At 45.7% G+C, this 21,293-nt stretch overlaps 1 protein-coding gene across 2 annotated transcripts in view; it reads left to right on the forward strand.

The window, feature by feature from the left end:
- The window catches only part of Kirrel3 (kirre like nephrin family adhesion molecule 3), a 550,681-nt gene that overhangs the window by 411,567 nt on the left and 117,821 nt on the right, over positions 1 to 21,293 (forward strand). For both annotated transcript variants that reach the window (XM_021205877.2, XM_021205875.2), the window contains exon 2: positions 13,755 to 13,832. In XM_021205877.2, the coding sequence (XP_021061536.1) occupies positions 13,755 to 13,832 (78 nt within the window). The remainder of the gene's footprint in view (positions 1 to 13,754; positions 13,833 to 21,293) is intronic.

Genomic DNA, 21,293 nt, shown 5'->3' on the forward strand with positions numbered 1-21,293 from the left:
TGTGTGTGTGTGTGTGTGTGTGTGTGTGTGTGTGTGTGTGCATGCACAGCTTCAGGCATGTGTATGCCACATAGAACTTTTCAGGAGTTGGTTCTTCCTTCTGTCTTGTTTTGAGGCAGCATTTCTGCTGTTTCTTCTGCATTGTATACTCCAAGCTGGCCTGTGTTCAAGCTTCTAGCAGATTGTACTGTCTCTGCTTCTCATCTTGTCACAGGAGTGTTCATCAAACCACCAGCCTTAGCCTCACACTAACAGGTAAAGTAGGGAGCTGTGAGACTTTTGGTAAGAGCAGCCTCTAGCCACCGAGCTTAGAGCACATGATTTTGGTCCCTACTTTCAACACACCCCTTTCTTTATAATAACAAACTATTACTTTATAACTACCAATTATGGGTACCCAATTATAATGCATCCAAATTTGCTCTGTATGTTTGGGTAAATGATAGGTACATGCCCCACCTCACCTTCAGCTCCTTGTATTGGACATTTCTCAGGACTGCTTGTTTATTTTTAATTTATTACTATTAATTATTGTTGTTGCATGTGTTTGTATGGGGGTGGTATGTGGGTGCATTAACTCAGCAGGCATATGGAAGTTAGAGGACAGCTGTGGGGAGCCTGCTCTCTCTCCTTTGGGCAGCAAGTGCCTAATGAGGCACCCTAAAGACTGATGGTTGCTCCATTTTGCTCATTAAAAAACAATGAAGGTGGATACCGAAGGTCAAGAGCCAATAGACCACTGGAGGATTGCAGAACTGTGTGAGAAGTCCCATGGACTGGCAGCAGCAGTCAGTGGCCCAAGTTTCCTGAACAGGTTTCCCTTGGCCTTGAACGCTAGGAGAGACCCTAGCTAGTAGGCCCTAAGCCAGGTAGCTCAGGAGTTCCTTCTCAGCAGGTCTTCCAGTTGAAGTCCTCGCTTTCTCCAGTCTAGAATCCACCTGCCCTTAGACTCTATGCCACCAGTCTCCTTCACTGAGCTAAGATCACATCCTCAGTGACCTGGCCAGGGCCTAAGACAAGATCCCTGGTGGTTTCACATGGGCAGACAGGCTAGAGAAACACAGTGATCCCCCACCTCCCACCTCCCACCTCAGTGAAAGCCTTTTGAGCTCCTCTCCAGGCCTGGAAAACACTGACAGGAGCCAAGGTCTTCCCTGGCACTGCTCTTCCCTACAAAGCAATGCTCAAGTGAGCTTGAGGCTAGGCTATGAGATAGGGCTGTAAGGGTGGAGGAGAGGAAGACATAGCATTATCTCTCCAAGGGAATTAAATCTACATTGTCAGTTCTGCCTGAAATTCCTTCCCACAAGTGAGCATGAACACACACACACACACACACACACACACACACACACACACACACTGAGTGTCCCTTGTCATCTGCCCTGGTGGATCTGCTAGGTGGTTTAGCTCCCAAAATAGGTCATTTCTTAGGGACCTGGTGATTGCTATGCAAGGCTTTGTGTAGCCCCTGGTGTGCCCCTTCACAATCAGCCTCCTACTGATCCAGCCCTGCAGGAAGTAAACTTTCACTTTCCTGTTAAGTGGTGTCTGGCTGTTTTGAATCACCCCCCTGAATCTGTTTGAAGCCAAGTTCTTAATCAAAGCTCTCCTTGGCCCCTTCTGCTCAAAGGTTACCATTAAAGAGGAAAGAGAAGCCCTGGATTTTGAGGCTAGACCTTCAGCTTGCATCTGGAGCTCTGAGGAAAATGGAGGGGTTTTATTTATGCCCCAAGCTCAGAGTCCAAATTACAGTTCCGTTGTTAGCAGTGGAAAGACTTTAGACAAGGTGTGCTGCCTCTCTGACTTCAGCGAACATTTCCAGGTGCTGCTCGGTGGGGGCGGGGAGACACATTGAACACACCTTCCACTGCTAGGCCCCACTCATGTGTTAACTGCTAATCATTTCCAGTCACAACCAGATTTCATATTCTCTGAATTGTTTTCTCATCTTCCAAGAGCAAACCCCTTGGCTGGGCCTCCAAGAACTTTCCATGGAGCTTTCTAGAATGAACAGGTGTGACCAGAATGAAGCTGGTGGCATCAGATCAGAATCTAAATCTTTCCTGACAACAAGGCTTCCCTTGAGACCTTCACTTTAGCTTTGTCCCAGTGCAGTCCCCTGCCCTCCAGATCTACGGCAGCCCTCCTGTCAGGGGAGCCTGCATTTGAGGGATATTTTGTTGTTGTTGTTATTGTTTATTTGAGAAGGCAAATGAAATATTGAGCTAAAGCCTCCATCCAGCTGCATGGGTAGCTGGATAAATAATTACTAAATAAATAAATAAGGGAAAATAAACAGAGAAAGCCTCCAATGAGCTTGAATTGCTGCCGTGCTGAGAGGTAACTGGCAGATTCAATTTAATTATAAGATACAGAATCGTAATGGAGTGTGCAGGGCTCAGGGAGGCTTTCAGCAATGGAAGGGCAGCAGGGAGCTCTGATTGTTCCTTGCTCTATTCTAACCTGCCACTGACTGCCTTCCGGGCCAGGTGAGCATGGGGCGGCAGGCAGCAACAACTGCCTGGACCCTAGAGGCTGACTCTCCCTAAGTCCCGGCCTCCTACATCTGGCTAACCTCGGCTCCTGGAACCTCCACCCCTGGCCAGCCTCAGCTTCTGAGGTGGTTCAGATATGGATACCCCGGAGGACAGGACAGGCCAGCAGGAGGAGGAGAATATGAACTCTGTGTCCTCACAACCGCCCCATCCTCCCCCAGCCGAGGTGGGGCAGTGCGGATGGACAAGGCTCACCCCTCAAGGCCAAGCATGGTCGCCAGCTTGTGAATGCAGCAGCTCTCGCTGGGTGGTGACTGGAAACAAGGGCATCATCACCCCTCTGTGTTGCTTTTCCCCAGAAAGTAAAAGATAAGGCCCGAAGCCCACAGAAGCCTAGTCTGCCCCTCTGCCACAAGGCCCCTAAAAGCCACGACTCTACAGCCAAGAGGACAAGCATTCTTCTACCTCTCCTCCTTCCCTCTTTCTGCCCATACCACGTTTGTTTGGTGCACATGGGGGCTGTGATGGCAAAGGCTGGGTATCTTGGCCTGATTCTACTGATAAAGTCTTAGGGTACCTGCTCAGTCCTCTGTGGTCAATTTTTATTTGTACCATACATGGGTGACATCATGCGACACAGCCATGTCCCTACTGCCATCCCATCCTGAAAGTAGCCTAGGTACTGCCATGCTTTGTGTATCCCTATTTATTGCCTATCCCACCCCACCCACCCCCCAGAAACAATTTTCCCTTCCCTAGGCCCTGGACTCCCACAAAGGCTGCTCTATTTCTCCCATCTCCAAGGAGTAATGACTATAACCATCAGCCAGCACTCTACTGGCCCCTTCTTCCCCGGGTCTAGGTTGGTCCTCTAGATACAGTGAGCATCCTGGAAGGACCTATGCCTGTGTTTGTTCTGGAACCAAGCAGCCTGGGGTTAAGCCTGGGTACGCCATTCTCCAAATACAAGTTAAAAAAAATTAATTGGTTTCCTGGAACCCCACCTGTGCAGTGGAGTTAGCGTTCATATCTTCACTAATCTGTGTGAGATTAAATCCACGAACCAAACTTATCTTTGAGCATCTTTGGGGGCCTCTGCCTTTCTGGGACTCAAGAGACCTGAGGGTGGAGGAATGGGACACTTGATGGTAAGGTGGGACTTCTCACAGAGCCCCAGACTACCCCTGTGCTTAGCTTTTTGAAAATTATTGGCATCATAGAAGAAAGAAAACCAGAAGAGGTCCTCTTTCTGCCTGGCCTTCCATCTGTGATTGACAGGATATACCAAGCTGAGAACTCCCCAGGGGCAAGACACACAGCTGTTAACGCTTCTGGCCCCATTCAAACAGTAGTCAAAGACTTCCAACTTTCTCACAGGAAAAGTATAAAAGCCTTGCAGGCATGGGGCCCTTGGCAGCACCTGTTCCTCACAGGTTAAATGGATTGCTAACAAGCCAGGGCAAGATGGGCTGGAACGGCTTCCACGGTTCTCCATTCTATCCCCCACAGAGCAGATGACCCACTGAGACTAGACATCCTGAGTGAGAGATGAGCTGAAGAATCTTTGTATCTCAGATAAGACAATTGCCCACAAAATTCTTCAACCAACACTACTGAATGCCTCCCACAGTATCCCAAAACATGGGGATTATGATTTAGTTTACTGACCTACTTACTACCATGAGGATGTTATTAATACTTAGCCTTTGGGTCCTCAGTTTCTTCTTCCATCAGATAGAAGTATCATAAAGAGTTTCTGAGGATTGGCATAGAAAGTTTATACAAAGTAGCCCAGAAATTAGTGGATTGCAGCCAGTTAGCACCAGGCAACTTTGATTATGATGGTGAATGCAGGAAGACTTGGTCACCACAAAAAAAAAAAAAAAAAAAAGCATCCAGAACCCAAGGAGAATATCTAGTGTCCTCATGCCAGTGTGTAGAGGGTTATGGTGGACTCTCCCAGCCTATAGCCTTTACTGATGGTAAAGCACTGCAAAGAAGGCACATTCAGAGCCAGATGGCAGCCCAGCTGGAATTCCAGGCAGTCCTTCAGTTGACAGAAGGATCCCAGGCAGTGTCAGAGGGGAGGCGCACAGTCCTGCCAGAGAAGAAGGGTAAGAGGAGCCAAGAATGGTCCCAGAGAACCAGCCCAGGGCTGAGATCCACACTCAGCAGGGAATTGGGTCTTGCGGAGAAGAGACTGGAGTGCTATACACCATGCTCAGAGTGGGGTCAGCCAGACAACACCATGCCAAGACTCTCTGCTCAACAGCAGCAGCAGCAGCAGCAGCAACAGCAGGGCTGTGGACAAATTTCTTGCCTCTCTAAAATGTCAGTTTCTGGGCTGGAACTATAGCTCGGTGGAAGAATATTGCCCAGGATGTGCCAAGTCCTAGATTCGATACCCAGTATGGGGAAGGTGTTCTTTATAAATAACAAGAGGCATGACCATACCTGTTTCTATGATGTATGAGAGTAAAACAGAATAAGACTAGTGAGAAGGCTTAGCAGGCAAACACACTTACCATACATAGTGAGCAGAGTTTAATCATTGGAGCCCAGTGTAGAAGGAAAGAATTGAGTCCTAGAAGTTGTTCTCTAACCTCCATGTGCATAGTATTACATACACATATTCATGTGCACACACACATGCACTGATAATAAGAATATGAATATAAGAATAAAGAAAAACACTTGTAGAACAAGTAGAACAAGATGCAAAGTTCCATGCCTACTGCTGTTATTGTTGGCTGGCTTTTTCTTCCCTGAGACTCATAAGCTTAGGCCAGCAGAGTAGAGATTTGGAACAGCCAAAGGATTGGGGACCACATGGTCACCCGGATTTCCTGTCGGCACATGGGATGTAGGGTCCATAGCAAAACAGACTATTCTGGACCCCATAGCTGCTGGCAAGGAGCTTTAATAATGTTGTCTGCCTCAGCCACGCTGTAGATGAGGCTGTGGCAGCCAGTGACGGCACAGCTGGAACAGGCTTAGGAAGGCAGAAGCGGGCAAAGGCCTGACACACCAGTGACTATTACTCTGCATGAAGCTGCAAGGTTTGGAGTAGCAGGTGTTTGAGGAAGCCATGCTTCCTGCAAGAGCAAGTGCGGATGGGCTGGTAGACATGGAACCTCCTTGGAATTGTCACGAATGAGTGCAGACTCTTTCTAAAATACTGGAGCTCAACACAAGCTTTTTATGCAATTCATTATTTTTAAAAACTCAATGTAAGACCACAGCTGTTCCCAGTTTCTCTTATAAGAATTTAATTGGTATGTAATAGCATAGTTAATTAAATACAAATCAATAGTTTAAAACAACTAATTGATACTTAATATGAATGGGGGGAAACTTGGTTCTAATATAATTAACCCATATTAAATTAGCTATGAAATAACAATTATGCCTTTACAACAATGTAAAGTTTATGGTTCTTTAATAAACTTAGATTAGCAAGCAATGAGACTCAAAAATTATGAAACAGGTATTATTGGCCTATTAAACATTTATTATGTGTCCTAGAGGGCTGGGGCCAGGCAACTAGTCAATATAAGCAAACCTTTCTGAACCTTCTCCTCGGGTTTCTTTATTACAGAAGTTGATCAGAAAACAGGGATCCTTGCTGATTTATGGGTTTCCTAATTGCATGTGATGTAAGTAATTATACCAAAAATAGCACCAGGTAGACGTGAGGCAGGAAACTGGAGTTCAGCAGAATGGAGATGAAAACTTTCCAAACACAAGACTTGCAATCCGGTAGTTGGCAAGTTATCCAGGGACAAAATGGCTATTGGTGGCTATAGATGGCAGTCACCTGCGAGAGGCCACTAGGTACACACACCGTAAAGATAGCCCCAGGGCCAGTCGCAGCTTCAGGACTTTCCATGAGGGCATCTCTTGCTATCTCCCAGCTCTCTCTCATCTCTCATCTCTCATCTCTCATCTCACTTTTTCGAGCAAGGACCTCCACTCAAGTGGAAATGACCTGATGCCACCTCATGATGCTGCCTTACTGAACATTTAGCTGGTTTTGATTTTTTTATGGACCTTTCACAAGTGCAGGCTGAAGACTCAGAATCCCCAAATCCAACATGGAAAATGCTCCAGCATCTGAAAATTCATGTCCAGAAATGCTTAGGATGCCAGAGCTTTTGAGGTTTTGGAGCTTCATGTTAGGAATATTCAGATGGGTAAAGTCTACAAACACAATTCTCTAAGCCAGAATTTACAAAATCTGAAGCTTTTTTTTTTTTTTTTTTTTTTTTGGCCCCGGGCTTTTGGATAAAGGAAACCCAACCAATGCAACCCAATCAGATAATTATTTTGCGTATTGCATGTGTGGTGGCCTCTGAATGCTTGCGGAGTGGATATTATCCCATCAGTTTTTCTTAATATATGCTGTCTGTGAAGGATACAATTTTTTTTTTCACAAGACTTTCACCCTCTAAACAGAATACAGCCTATTAAAAGTTCATTTCTTCAGATCAAAACCACTGCTCAGATTATGACCTGGGTATTTTTCATTTAGGAATGATGCCCACCATACACCATCACTGCTGTGTAACACAGCTCTCTCTGTGGCCACACCAAATCTGATATAAACACCATATTCCTTTATCTCTCCAGTGAAAGGCATTGTAGCCATCTCTGCCTCCTTCCTTGAGCTACACAATCCTTTAGTTCCGATGTCTCATCTCAGAACCGTTCTCAGACTTACTAGTTTTTGCTTGTTTCCAGGCCTTCTAAGCCTGTGAAGGATCTTCCTCATTCCCTTCAACTTTTCCAGCTCATTTGACTTGTGCCTCCATGCCGACCTGATGGCTCACCACATGTATTTGGTGAGGTCCTTCCCTGTCTCATTTCCATTTTCATATCTGCAAGGAAAGAGGAGGGTACTTGACCTCCAGACCTGACTCTAGTATTTGCCTCACTGGACTCATTCTTTTCAGGTCCTTTATTCTCAGCCCTTTTTTACTGCATGTTGGCTTTTCATGTAACTCATGCAAGGGAGATCTCAGGAGCAGTAATTTATAGATGGAACAAGGAAGCAGAAGCTCTGAGGAGTCCATGGGGTGCTTCACTGCTGAATGCCACATCCCAGTATCTCCAACCAGGTCCAGCTGGCGCTTCCTCCATATGGTCCAAGGCACCATCTGGGGAATTCAAGCTATTTTCAGCCATTCTGCTGCTCTCTGTGTTGAGATGGCAAGGATTACAGGTTCTGTGTGTCCCCCTTGAGAAGCCTCCACGTCCTTCTACCTGTTCTCAGATCCCTGCTGTATTCAGAGGGCAAGAAGAGGTAGCAGATGGTAAACTATCGTCTCTCACCTAGAGCATGGCAGGACCCTCCTAGCTGCTCTCACTCTTCTGGGGCCTTATCTCTTCCATGCATCATCTACACCGGGTTAAAGTGTGTGGCATCCTCTTTTCTCCAGCTTAGCCATTCTAAAGGTTCCCTACACACTGCAGGAAAATGTACAGACTTAGCTGCCCCAGGATCTGACCTCCCCCTGCTTTGCCTCCCTCATCTTTCCTCTGCTCCAGAAATCTTCACAATTGCCTACCAGTGAGACTCCAGTTCCTTTTTGGTAACTTGTAGAGACATGCTGGAATCAAATAGTTTCAGGAGGAAAAGTGCTAATCTCTTATTTTCAACTTTTTACTAGGATGTACACAATGATGGGTCTCACTGTGATGTTTTCATACACATATTTAATGCACCTTGATCATATTCCCCATATCCTCTATTGCACCCTCCTTTCATACCTCTGGTCACCTTCCTCTTCCAAAATAATCCTTCGACTTTCATGCACATGAGAGAAAGCATCTGCTCTTTGCCTTCCTGAGTGTAGCTTATTTCTCTGAAGGTAATGATCACCAGTTCAACCAATCTTTCCCACAAATGGCATGATTCTTCTTAGTGGCTAAATAATATTCCACTGTGTACCTGTAATACATCAGATGATCCTATGTCTTGGCTATTGGGTATGCAGATGTATCTGTGATCTGCTGGTTTAGATTCCTTCAGGTGCATACCCAGGAATGGTACAAATGGAAAATCTGGTATTTCTACTCTTAGAAATTTTAGGAACATCCATCCTGATTCCCCTAATGGCTGTTCTAGCTTCTGTCCCTACCAAAAGCATCTACATGTTTGAAAAGGTTACTTTTCAGCAATTGAATGAGACAGTGAATATTACCACCTAGACAAAAAATAAGTCACCCACAAATGGGAAGTTTTATCATCATATTAGATGGGAACATATAGGTTGGAAACAAGCTAAGTACTCCTACAGACAGCTATCCACTCATACTCTAGACAACCTTGGAAATGGGAGGGGCAGGGACTGGTTCTTGTCCATTGCACCTTGCTCTGGCTACCACTGCTTTAGAGCTCTTTGGTCTCTGGGTGGAGAATAACAAGTGGGAAGCAAAACTCTCCCAGCATCCCAGACTGCCTATGAGTGTTCCCATCCATGTGGACGCACAGCAGCCTTCTCTCTCTACTGCCTTCTTCCCCACTGAGTTTTGCGCCACCAACCCTACTGACCAACTGCAGCACCCAGATCAGATCTCCCATCAGCTGGGGCCCAGGGAGCAGTCATGTGACACTCTTCTCTAAGAGTAGTTCTGTGGCCAAACAAAGGGGGTGGAGAGAATCACAGACACCAGAAATAGCCAAGTCCCACTGATAAGCCAGTTCCTCCCCTTCTTGTCTGTATGACTTAGCTAGAGCTGCTGTAACAAGGTACCACACAATGGGTCACTAACACACACACACACACACACACACACACACACACACACACACAATGCATTTCACTCAGGAGTCCAAAGACTGAAAGCACAAGATCAAGATGTCAATGAACTTTAGTTCTTCTGAAAGCTATAAGGAAAGGTCTTGTTGAAGACCTTCTCCCTAATTCTTAGAAATGGTCATTTTTATGTTCATCTCTCTCTCTCTCTCTCTCTCTCTCTCTCTCTCTCTCTCTCTCTCTCTCNCACACACACACACACACACACACACACACACACACACACACACACATATTTCTTTCAACTTCCCCTAAGGGCACCAGTTATATTAAACAACAGCCAATCCTAATGACCTCATTTTAACCTGACTACCTCTGCAAAGTCCCAGTCTTCACGTGAGATCATACCTAGGAATGAGGGTTTTGGTAGGGGGTGGGTGAAATAGTACCACAGCATATGAATAGAGGAGGGTATACCCAATTCATTCTGCAATGCAGTCCGGTATCTGTGACCACTAATCTCTGGTATTCCTTGATCTGTTTTGACTTGTAGCATCTGCCATCCTGGTATCCCTAAGAAATAACCCTGAAACCAGCCCTGAGTTCTCAGGCGAGACCCAGCAGCAGCTAGTCCTTTTGCCCTGAAATGCCATTTTAGTTCTTTCTCCAAGCCTTGGTTTCTAAATCCAAAATGGAGGAAATAATTTCTGCCTTGCTTACTTCGCCAAGCTACTGTGAGCATCTAATGAGACAGTAAATATGACAGCATTGTGAAAACATAAGTGAGCCACAAATGGAATGAAGCATCGCCGTGTCATTAGTGGTAGTGGTGAGAATAAAGGGACCCGCAGCTAGAAAGAGCCACATCCCCATCCTGAGAGCTGAAGAAACCTGCTCCATTTACAAAGCTTTCCTCTTTTTATTTCCCCCTGGAGAGAATCCCACAGTGTTCCCTCCTTGTAGCGCAGTTCCCTGTTTGGATGAATTACAAGTTTCATTCACGCCACAAGCATGCCAACCTAAGCTAAATGCATCCCGCTACATCAGAGCTCATCTGTCTTCATTCTGATGTGGGCGGAGGGGAGCTGCTCACACCACCCCCAAGATCTCTGAGTCTGCCCTCTGTTAAAGTCAGCAGGCCTTGTGTCCAGCACTTGCCCCGTGCTAGGCACTGAGCCTGGTAGTACAAGGCGCAGGGCTAGAAAGGGACACTCCGATCCTTCTGTTGCTCACAATCCAGAGCTCAAAAGTTCCTAGAGTGCCAAACCTCCCTTCTCTCAAAAAAAAACATCCTTGCCCTGAAACCTATTCCTTGTGCACACAGCACTGATCTGTGCACACGGCACTGATTAAGTCTTCCACCCCCTCAGACAGTGCTCTTAAAACTCAACTGCAATGGCTTTAAACTTTGCTATGAACAATCTATTTTTAAAACAAGTCTCGATTCCGTCCAACTTCATGAAGTCTTTGGAGAATCTGAGTGGGACTGTCACTGATGGAGCCACTTGAAGAAGACCCCTATATCTTGAGGTCCAAAACCAACATATTAGTGTTTTCCCTCTACTGACCATCTCAGGAAAGAAAGGGACTGACTGTGGCTGAGGTACCTCACGGAGGGAGATTCCAGCTCTCTGTTTCTTCCTGGGAGCCTTGTTCTTTTGGCTTGTTGGATGTTTCCCCAAGGCCCCATGATTATTTTCTGCTCCTTTGACTATTTATGGTCAGTATCTTTGGCAATGCTATTCCTCCCCAGATGGGCACCCACATCCCCCTGCCTCATCCACTTCTGTCCCTGCTGTGTACTTCCACATGTGGATTTGGTGAGTTCTAATTTAGCTATACAAATCTCTCCAAAGAGCATCCCAATGTTTTGTATAAGACAAGCTAGCTAATCCTCACTTTGCCAATCCTGCAGCTCACTTGCTCTCAAAAGGATCCCAAAGGCTTCTCCCCACTTCTCAGCAGTGGTGCACCCAGAAAGCCTTCTCACTTAATAAATTTCTGCACTATGCTTATTAGCGCCTTGTAATGTAGCCGCCTAAATAATTAAGACTAACCCACACGTGTCAAATTAAATGAGCCAAATACATTGAGAAATTACCTCGTCCTCAATTTCTTTTATTAATCAGAGCTTTAAAAAAAAATCTTTCCCTGCTCATTTACAAAAATCAAATATAGTCAGGGAGACTCTTGCTTATAACTATATGAGCGTACAGCCTCCCCTCCACTGCTAACTTGAGAGGTATCCTAGTATGTGACACATAAAATAAGTTAGATTGAGCTGTAGGGACAAACCCTGTGGACAAGCAGATACAACAGATCACTCGTATTTTCCTCTTTAGAACTATTCTCCTTCTGTTCAGCTGAGAGTGTGGGAAGCAGCCCAGAAGTGAGAGAAAACATTGGCCAAATCCTTCCAGCATCTTCTGTCCTCCTTCCTCAGTGCTCCCCTAGAGTCCCTCCTAGACTCAGTCTAGTAGCCCATGCCACCCCCTCTCATCAGAAGCCACCAGGTAGGCATTAGTTGGTGATAAATATTAAGGAAGCATCAGCAATTGCATCATTCTGGTGATGAACAATGTGCCTGTCGGCCATCCTAATGACAGGCCTTCCTAGTATCAACACCTGGGCTTTACATGCTTGCTAAGGCAAACAGCTATTGTTGGATGGAGCTAGGAGCCTCCTCACAGCCTGTACTTCCATTGCCCCCCCCCCCTGCATGCTGCATTCCTGCCTTTTAGAGGAGGCTATTAGAAGGTATCCACAAATATAGTAAGTCAACATCAAAGGGGCTTTGATCCACAAGGCCCTCAACAGAACAGGATCCCCTGAAGAAAGGGCCAAGGCCCTGGATGGGAGAACTCAACGTGTCAATTTGGGTGCCTGAGATGTGAAGCTGTTTGAAGTGAGGGCGGTTTGGCTGCGCCTTCAGATGAGTGAGCTGGTGCTCAGGGAAAGCACCCTCAGATCTGCCTCTCTACTCTTCACTGAGAGTCAATAAATCCCTTTAAAAAAAAAAATCAGGAGATCAAAGCTGATGACCTCCCTGGGCTACAGCATCCTGCCACCACCTGCCAAGCTTTGTCTTTCTCTAGGGTGTGAGCCCCTAAGTTTGACTTGTCTGTTCTTGAGGGCCCCGCGCTGCTTCTCATCCTGCTGTCCTCAGAGGCCAGACCTGAGCAGCACCAGATGGCTGCAGAGCATCCTGAGCAGAGGCAAAAAGGGGAATCATCCCACACTCTCCATTATCTGATACCCAAGCCACCAGCCAAAGACACATCCGCGTCTTGGACAAATGTGATGGTGCTCGGTAGGAGCCTCCTTCTCTGAGAAGATAAGGTAGAAGCAGGCAAGTAGCAGAAATCCTAGCAAGATTCTGGGGAAGTGAGGAGCTGCAGTCACATGTACTCTAGAACAGTATTGCATGCCCACTGGTCCAGCTGAGGGCAGCCGTCACCGTCTTACAGCTTCTGAACAGAGGTAGAGATGAATCAAATGTATTGAGGACAGCCCCTCCCCAACACTATCAAGCCTCCATTCACCCATCTGAGTGTCACACGAACAGCAATATCCCATCTGCAGACCACAAAGCATTGCCGCGGGAGTTAAAAATTAAAGTGGCTGTGAAGTTGTTTCAGAACTCATGAAGTGCCCAAGACAAATCAGAACTAAAAGCCAAAAGAGTGGATAGCTTGCCCTCTAGTGAGGTAGACATACTCAAGTCCACCAATGACACACAATAGAAGCTGGTTTATAAAATGCTCTGGAAGAGATAGTATCAGGTATGTGCTACCCAGAGTTGCTCCTCTGCCTCGTTCTTCTTGGAAAGTCAATGTGCTATGAGTCCTTGTGTATGTCAGCACTGCTGGCCCCTGTGTTCTAAGTCTGCACTTCCCAAGTCCTAGATGCTGCTGCTAACCAGTGCCTGCCCATAGGACTACACAAAAGTCAGCAACTGCAGAATCCCGCCCTTCCTGAAGGTTGAACACGTTCTGTCTACCAATCATCTCTGTGTCTTTTCCTGTTCTCACGCTAGTCATTCTCACTATTCCTCTTGGGTCACCCACACTGCATCAGATCATGCTGTACCATTCTGCACACTACCAGGTGTTCCTATTTAGCTAGTCTGGCTATGGTCTCAAAGTGACCTGGGCACGGTCCTCAATCTTAAACCATAAAAAGTTCAAGTAGCCCAGAATAGTAGTTATGAGGATGTGTTCCAGAGCCTACCTTTAAAATCCTGACTCCAGTGCCTAATAAGGCTTCTTCCATCGTATGTCTGTAACAGGGGTGGTAGAAAATGGGACGCACAATGCTGTGTGCCTCCCATGATGCTGTGAGAATCTAGCAAGAACTATTGCCTCTAAGCTGTGCCTGGGATATAAGTGCTGTAGAAACGTTTTCTAAATAAGCATCCCTGCTTATCCACAGCCCCATGCTTAAGGCGTCTCTCAGACAGGACCCACTCTCAACTCACCCACCTATGCTTTCCTTCCAGAGCTTGGCCTCCAGAAGAGAGGATGCTGTCTGGTGCTGGGCTACATGGCCAAGGACAAGTTTCGGAGAATGAATGAAGGTCAGTGAGAACCCCACCCCAACCCCACCCCTCAGGGGTAACACAGTGAGGAGAGGGTATGCCTACAACTGTGTACAGAGGAACCTGGACAAGGAACACAAAACTACTCAGGAAGGAGAGTGGGAGGCTCAGCTCAATCTTCATGGTGCTATTTACACAGGGAAGAACAGCTGCTGCCAAAGCGTGTGGTGGTGATTCAGTATTTTTCGTTTGCTCTGTTCTCTCTCCCCACCACATATCCCTTACTTCTCTATTTCTTCCCTACCTTTGCTCTCCTACCCACTTGCACAGCACATTAAAATCTGCTTCTGTTGTCTTTCAATGTTCTCCCTCCTTCTCTTGAGTCATTCCTACTTTCTTGAATTGGCAGCGCCTTACAGGGCGCTCAGGAGACTCGTACAGAATAAGGTGGTATTATATTCCAAGAGCCCGCCTTTAGAGATCTGCCTACTTTCCCAACAGCACAGACTGAATTCAGTCTCCCACCCAGGGGTGGTTCTACCTTCTGCAAACACTGGGCCAGCGTATGTCCCAGAGGACTTGGAGAATGTATTGACTTTGACATGTGGACTGGGATGTGAGAATATCACTGTCACTTATGGGTCTGCTGTAATAAAGAGCCAATCCTCTCCATCCCCAACCATCTGTCTCCATGCAGCTAATAACCCTCTTCATCAGATGCCACAGACTGTTTGTCAGGGTTCAAAAGCAGATAAACAATGTCTGGGGGTACCATTTATTCATTAAAGTCAGACAAATGAAGTCTTGGCTTCTTACCACCAGTCTGGCTTGCCATGAGCTGCCCCCATCGGGGCTCATAGCTCCTGTAGCCTCTTTCCCACTCCAGCCAAGAAAGAGGCAGGACACCCCTAGCATCTGGCCCTGAGTTAGACTGTACACAGCCTAGTGCCTTCTTCCTCTGCTCAACAGCTGCCTGTCCTCCCAACCCACCATTCACAACACTCAGGCCTCTCTATATGGCCCAAACCAGAACCCTGGGCTAGCTATGGGCTTGTCACCAGAACCCATCAAGATGACAGTCTACTAGGAGTTAGACGAGAATAAGCAAGTCTAGAAAGCTCTTACCACTTACATTCACTGTCTGCCTGTTCAAAAAAAAAAAAAACAACAACAACAAAAAAAAACCAACAAGCTTGCAGCAGCCACTTATCATGTGTAGGAGCCCCATGGCTGAGCACAGCCAGGGGTTGGGGCTGCATACTTTGTGGCAAACCCATCAGTCTTTTTCATTGGCTTTTTTTTCTTTCTCATCACCCTCTCTGTTTTCAACACTGCAGCCCAGAAGAGAGGGGTAGGCAGTAACTTCTCATTTGTGGACACTGACAGCGGGGCTCTGTCCGTGGTGCTGAATAGACAGGTTCTGTTGCTGGAGATGCTGATGACAGAAACAGGCTCTCAGGGATTGGGCGAGCAGAAAAAGTCAGGAACTGGGATACCTTAGGATCGTGGAGCTCCAGGTATCTGACCTCAGCTTCTAAGTGACCAAGAAAATGAAGGAAGGGCTGCTGAGCAAGCTGAGCCAACATGAGTGGTATGTTACAAGTCTCAGCTAACAAAACGGAGGCAGGCTAGAGGAGGCCAAGACCGTCGGGTAGAACAAGCCATGGGCAGTGTGTAAGTTCTGGGTCTGGAAGGGTCCAAGTCACAATGGGAAGGGGAAGAGGGATTTTCTTCCAGGCTAGACAGACTTGTCTCCCCAGACAGCACATTTTCTCTCTTCTAAAGTCCATGTGTTGTTTAAGCAAGCAAATGGGAGGCATTGCTCTGTTTGGGAGCTCTTAAACCCCAACCCATTTGCAGATAAGAAAGGCATCCACCAGCACAGGGACTGTTTTATGGTTTATAATTATCTCATAGAAATACTGAAAATAATTATAACTCCTCCATATTAATAATTGAATAGGAATAGCAGTCATGACATCGATCAAGCAGCAGAATTCTTGGCTTATGCCAGACAATGCACCTTGGTATGATTTGAACAATTGGTAAAGCAGTAAAAAAAATAATTATTATTATTTTTCTCCAAGTGGCCAGAATTCTTAAGCTATTGAGACAATTAGCTGTTTCTTCCATTAGAGATAAAGTGGTGATTGCTTTATTTCCATTTCAGAATAAATATGAAATCTTTGCTTGTGCTGTATTAAAGTATATTTGTTTTTGTTTAACAGCATCTAATAGGGTATCTGTCACCCAGTGAGAGCCCTATTTCATTTGTCTCCCTGTTAATTTTATATCTCCTTTTATTTTATTTTCCCTCCACCACCAACCCCTCCTCACTACATTCCAAAAAATAACAAAGATATGAGAAGGAGCAAGAGGAAAATAATGAATGAATAGGAGCTTTATAGATCTGGGGCTTGTCATAAGTTAGAATAATCACAATTGGTGCTGTTAAGCTACACAAAGCAATAAAAGGAAGATGCTATTCAAAGATCATTTAAGGAAGCATGAGATAGTCAATGAGAGAGTTGCTCTGTTTGGCAGTGCCTAAGAGCCTCTCGGAGAATATATGTAGCATTCACCAGGATGGGAGTTAGTAAATGTTCTGGGGGTTGGGGGGAGTTCTTTTCTGTTTGAACTCAACAATCTGGGGATCCAATAGAGACACAGGCAAAAATTAGCTAAGGCCGAACAAGGACAGAGGGGTTAAAGATAGGCTGGGCACAGAATGTCCGAGTTGCCTGATATCACTGTCTTCGTGTGATTGAGAACTCTGTGCTTTAAAGGAACTGTTGGAAAGAGGTTGTTTATTTATTCATCAAAGATTCATTGAATACCATAAAAATGATACCAATTTTTCATAATAAATGTCAGGCTGCATTGTAAGTACTGGAGCTGTTAAAGTGAGTAAGACATAGTCCCTGCCCACAAAGAGCTAACTGTAAAATTACAAGGCATGCCTCACTGCAAGCATCTCTACAAAGATCACCCGCTCACACCTCTCCTAAATCAGCGCCCCTTACCATACATTCCACCTGGACAAACAGCCTCTTCCCTTCACAGTATGTATCACAATGTGTGATGATGTATCAACTTCCTACTTGTGTACTGTTGGCCCCAACTGTGGGAGAGGGAAGACCTCGTGTTTTCACATCCTAGGGACTTAGCCCAATGACTCATGGTAAATTACTTAAGTGAATGTTTAACGGAGGCTGTGAGTCACAATAGAAGAATGTCCAACATCGATATTAGTTGGGTCATGAGAAGGAAACGGAGAATTTTATACAGTATTAGCTCTGGGCTGACGATACTTCAATCTCAGAACTTGGAAGGGCCGTGGCTGATGGATCTCTGCGAGTTCTACACCAGCCTGGTTTACATAGCTTGTTCCAGGGCAGCATAATAGGACCCCGACCAGGGTTGTCTCCTCATCTTCAGCAGCACCTGAGTCTGTAGCTTTCCTTCAGTTACAGGCTTAGGGGCCTCTCAAAGCCCCAGGCAGAGTGAAATGCCAGGAAAACTGTCCTTGCCCAGCGGGGGTATCAAAGGCAGAACCTTATGAAGATATATAGCTTGTAGGACACCGCGCCCTTACAGACTTGCCTACAGGCCATCCTAATAAGGACAATTCTTCATTTGAAGTTTCATCTTCCCAGGTGACCATAGTGCATGTCAAAACTAACCAGCAAAGGCTCTGAGCTGTGATGATGCAAACTCTAATCTGACTCTCAACCTACTACCCACGCCCTGTTCTCTCACCCATCCCTACTGTTACATGCCATGGCAAACAAAGGCTTCCTGATCACTAAGCCGGTTTTAAGTTGAGTGGTTTTGCTAACTGCCCCCCAAAAAAACAATTTCTTTCTCCTGCCTCTCCTTGAAGAGAAGATATAGAGACCACAGTTGACTTCAGTGCCACCCGACCTACAAACTAACTACACTTCCATCTGTGCAAGGGTAAAGCAGAAGTAGACAGCCTGGGACCTCTCCCCAGACCCCTAAATCTAGGAAAGAAGAGCCCTGCTTGTGAGGACCGCTCCAGCCACATTGGGGCCAGCTTGGCTCATGCAGAGGGCACACAGTGATTTTCCCGAGAGCATTCCTGAGGTGCCTGCCATAGTCCCCAGGATGTTGGTTAATACTGTCATTTTGTTAGTTGGCGCTTTGGGGCGCATATTGTTTTCTTATTTCATTTTTCTTGATGATGTGTCTTCCTCCACTGGGGCTACAAAGCTGGTTATTTGTATAACGTCCCTGTTTATTATTTATGGCAAGACTCGGGCTTCCAGGGCACTTTATGATTGTTATTTAATTCACTCAGCATCTCGGAGCAAGAGACTAGCTATTTCCACTCTCCTGCCACAATCTGATGGAAGATTCTATAGCTTTGTCCCAGGCTTATTCCACCAGCCATCATTCCTGCAGAAGACCTGCTTATCCAAGCCAGAGGGGTCCCTTGGCTGCAGACCATGCCATATTACTTTGTAAACTTCCCCATCCCCCTCTCACCTTTGCATCCTTGTTTCATCATGTCCTGGGGATTTTACCTTCCAGGTATCTCCAAATCTCCTCTCCCCCTCCCTCCCCCTCTCCCTCTCCTTCTCCCCTACCTCTCCCCCTTCCCCTCTCCCTACCCCCTTCTTCTCCCCCTCCACCCCCTCTCTCCATCATTTCTCTCTCATTCCTTCTCTCTCTCCCCTCTCTCCTCTCCTGCTCTCCCTCTCCCTCCTTCTCTGTCTATCCTTACCTCTCTTTCCTCATTATGTCCAATCAGCCTCTAGCCTATTTCTTCATCACACACATCCAAAGCCATGCTTCAAAATGCAAAAATATTACTATGTTCTAGAAAATATTTCAATGATTTTCTATCGCTTTTAAGAATGCTTAATCCTTCCCCGTGGCCTTTAAGGTTTCACACCATCTGATTCCTGCAAGTTCTTCAATTTCATGGCCCTTCTTTCTCGTCCTCAAGAAAGTCATTCTCTCCTACACAGGACCTTGGTGTCCTTGGTCCCTCTTCTTAGAACATACATCATCCCCAACGCATCCATCTCCCTGCCCTTTGCATGCTAATGTTTATCATCCAAACCTTAGCTCCAATATCTTTCCCGATAAGTCCTCCTCTGATCTGCTCTCCCCAGTCTAGGCCAGGTTTGTATACTACATGATCTTTTAGTCCTGCCCTCCAGAATTCTTACCCCTATGTACAAATGTAAGTTCATATTACAATTGCTTCATGAGGCTTTCTGCCCTCCCAGTAAGTAAGCTCCATTAGGTCTGTTATGTCTTGGGAGTCTAACTCAAATGTTTGCACAGAATGGAGAATGGCAGAAGAGTAAAGATGGGAGAGGTTTCTGGACCCGAGATGCTGGGACTATGTTAAAAGAAACCTGAGCATGCACCTCGTAAACAGGAAACTGTCTTAGGAAGGGAATGTGACTTGTGCAACTCAACATGACACAGCAAGCTTGGGAATGGGGCATGGGGACATTGAGCCCAGAACCCAAATCTAAGCATCAGTGAAGTCTGGGGCAACACAATTGAGTGTATCAATGTCAGGGGTGGGGATAGGGTACCTAATCAAGGGGGTTAGGTATGATTTGAAAGAGACAGGCTGCAAGAACCTCTGGGGAAAGGAAGTAGATTCTTTAGAGAGAGCCATGAAAGAACACATAGAGGTCACCCTCACCCATGCTCATCCTACAGGTCAGCCATGTACCAGGCTCTGAACCCTGAGCCAGACATGTGCTCTGTCCTCAGCAACGCTGGGACACCTGGGAAAATCAGCCATTCTTCAATCCCAGTTGTTTTGAAGCCTGCTTTGGTTCAGTTTAAGTATTTCATTTAGCATCATGACCTGTGAGCCTAATGGTCAACGCTGGAGTTTGGCAGTCAGAGAAATCTAGATGCAGTTCCATCTCAAGTCATAATAGGCTTAGAAGCAAGTCAGCGTAGATTCCTGAGGCCAGAAGGGGCCAAAGGTCATCTACTTGATGGTGCCTTAAACTTTTCCCACCTGCCCACCTTTTGGTGAAAAAATTTTATGTGACTCTACAGATACATAAATGTTTAAATGAAACATTTATGTGATTCCAGGCACATAGGCACGTAAACTACATGATGGTAAACTATAAAATCATAAAGGAATTAATATTTCTTGATCTTTGATACACATAATTTTGCCACTTATTAAAAACAAAGGCAAATCTGTTCGCTAATGAGATAGGTGTGCTTGTTTATTTTTACATAAAGAATTCAATCTTGACTAAATATTTGCAGCTGCAGAGTGTGGAACATATCCAATGGCTTTCAGATCAGTATTTTGATCTTAAAATTGTCAGAGCTGAGAATTCTGTTTTGCATTAAGTGTATCGTGTGACACAGCAGAAGTATATTTAGCACTGGAGAAATTGTTGGAAATTCTTTCCTAATCCCAAGCCAAAGTTCATTTCATGTTTTGTATTGTTTTCTCATAAAACTCAAATCAGCAATTTAAATAACCATTTTTAAAAAAATCAAACACGCAGATTTGGTACAATCCAAAGATACACCACTTTGATACTTACATACCAAGGAATGATGGTAGAAAAATATTGAAGTTTTTGTCTTCCATAATTAAATGGTTATGTTTCTGTGAGAGCAAAAACTTGGTATGCACAGTAAAAAGGCCACCATTTGTGACACTCAGGTGTCTCAAGACTGAGCTGAGGTAGGTGACTCAGGCTGCACTGGGTGGCACTATGTGGGTTGACAGTGTGCAGTGAAGAGTGCACACGCTATGTGTTCAGAACCAAGGCTGCAGTGCCTCCAACAGATGTGACACTGGCGTGACACAGACGTGACACAAGTGAGTACTGCCAGAAACACCTCATTCACTGCATGTTTGACTTCGAGTTCAGTGTTTGGGTCATTGCATGCTCAGAAATCTTTCACTGATGCCAAATTTTCTATCACCTCCACATATAACCATCTTAGAACAACTCCCAGTGGCATCATGATCCACAGTTTAATAAGCTGGGATGTCATCCATACCATCTTTTGATGGTTCGACATCCTTACCAAGTTCCACTGGATGCAAAGAACTTTGCGGACAATGGAGCTGGGCACTTAGGACTGACTGCCTTCACCCAGTGGCTCTCAGTGCAAGGCACAGCGCCAGCCCTGTGGCATATGAAGGCAGTCTCTGATCCCCAGGCTATCAAGCACATAATACGGTAGAGCAGTGTCACAGCTGCCTGTCCCCAGGTATGAATAATCAACTGTGGCCACAGAGAAGGAGACGCCACTCAGGATAAAAGCCATGTGAGGTGTATCCAGGGTAGCTTCTTGGAGAGTTTGACACTTGGCCGCTTTCCTGAAAGAGGCCATTGCAACCAATGCTTGAGTCAAAATGAGAAACACTCCCTTGCCATGCCTGTGGGTGCCTATCTCTTCCATCTCTTCCAAGAGGTGAGATAGATAGATAGATAGATAGATAGATAGATAGATAGATAGATAGAT

Source organism: Mus pahari, chromosome 10 (assembly GCF_900095145.1).
Source record: "Mus pahari chromosome 10, PAHARI_EIJ_v1.1, whole genome shotgun sequence".
NCBI classification, from domain to species: Eukaryota; Metazoa; Chordata; class Mammalia; order Rodentia; family Muridae; genus Mus; species Mus pahari.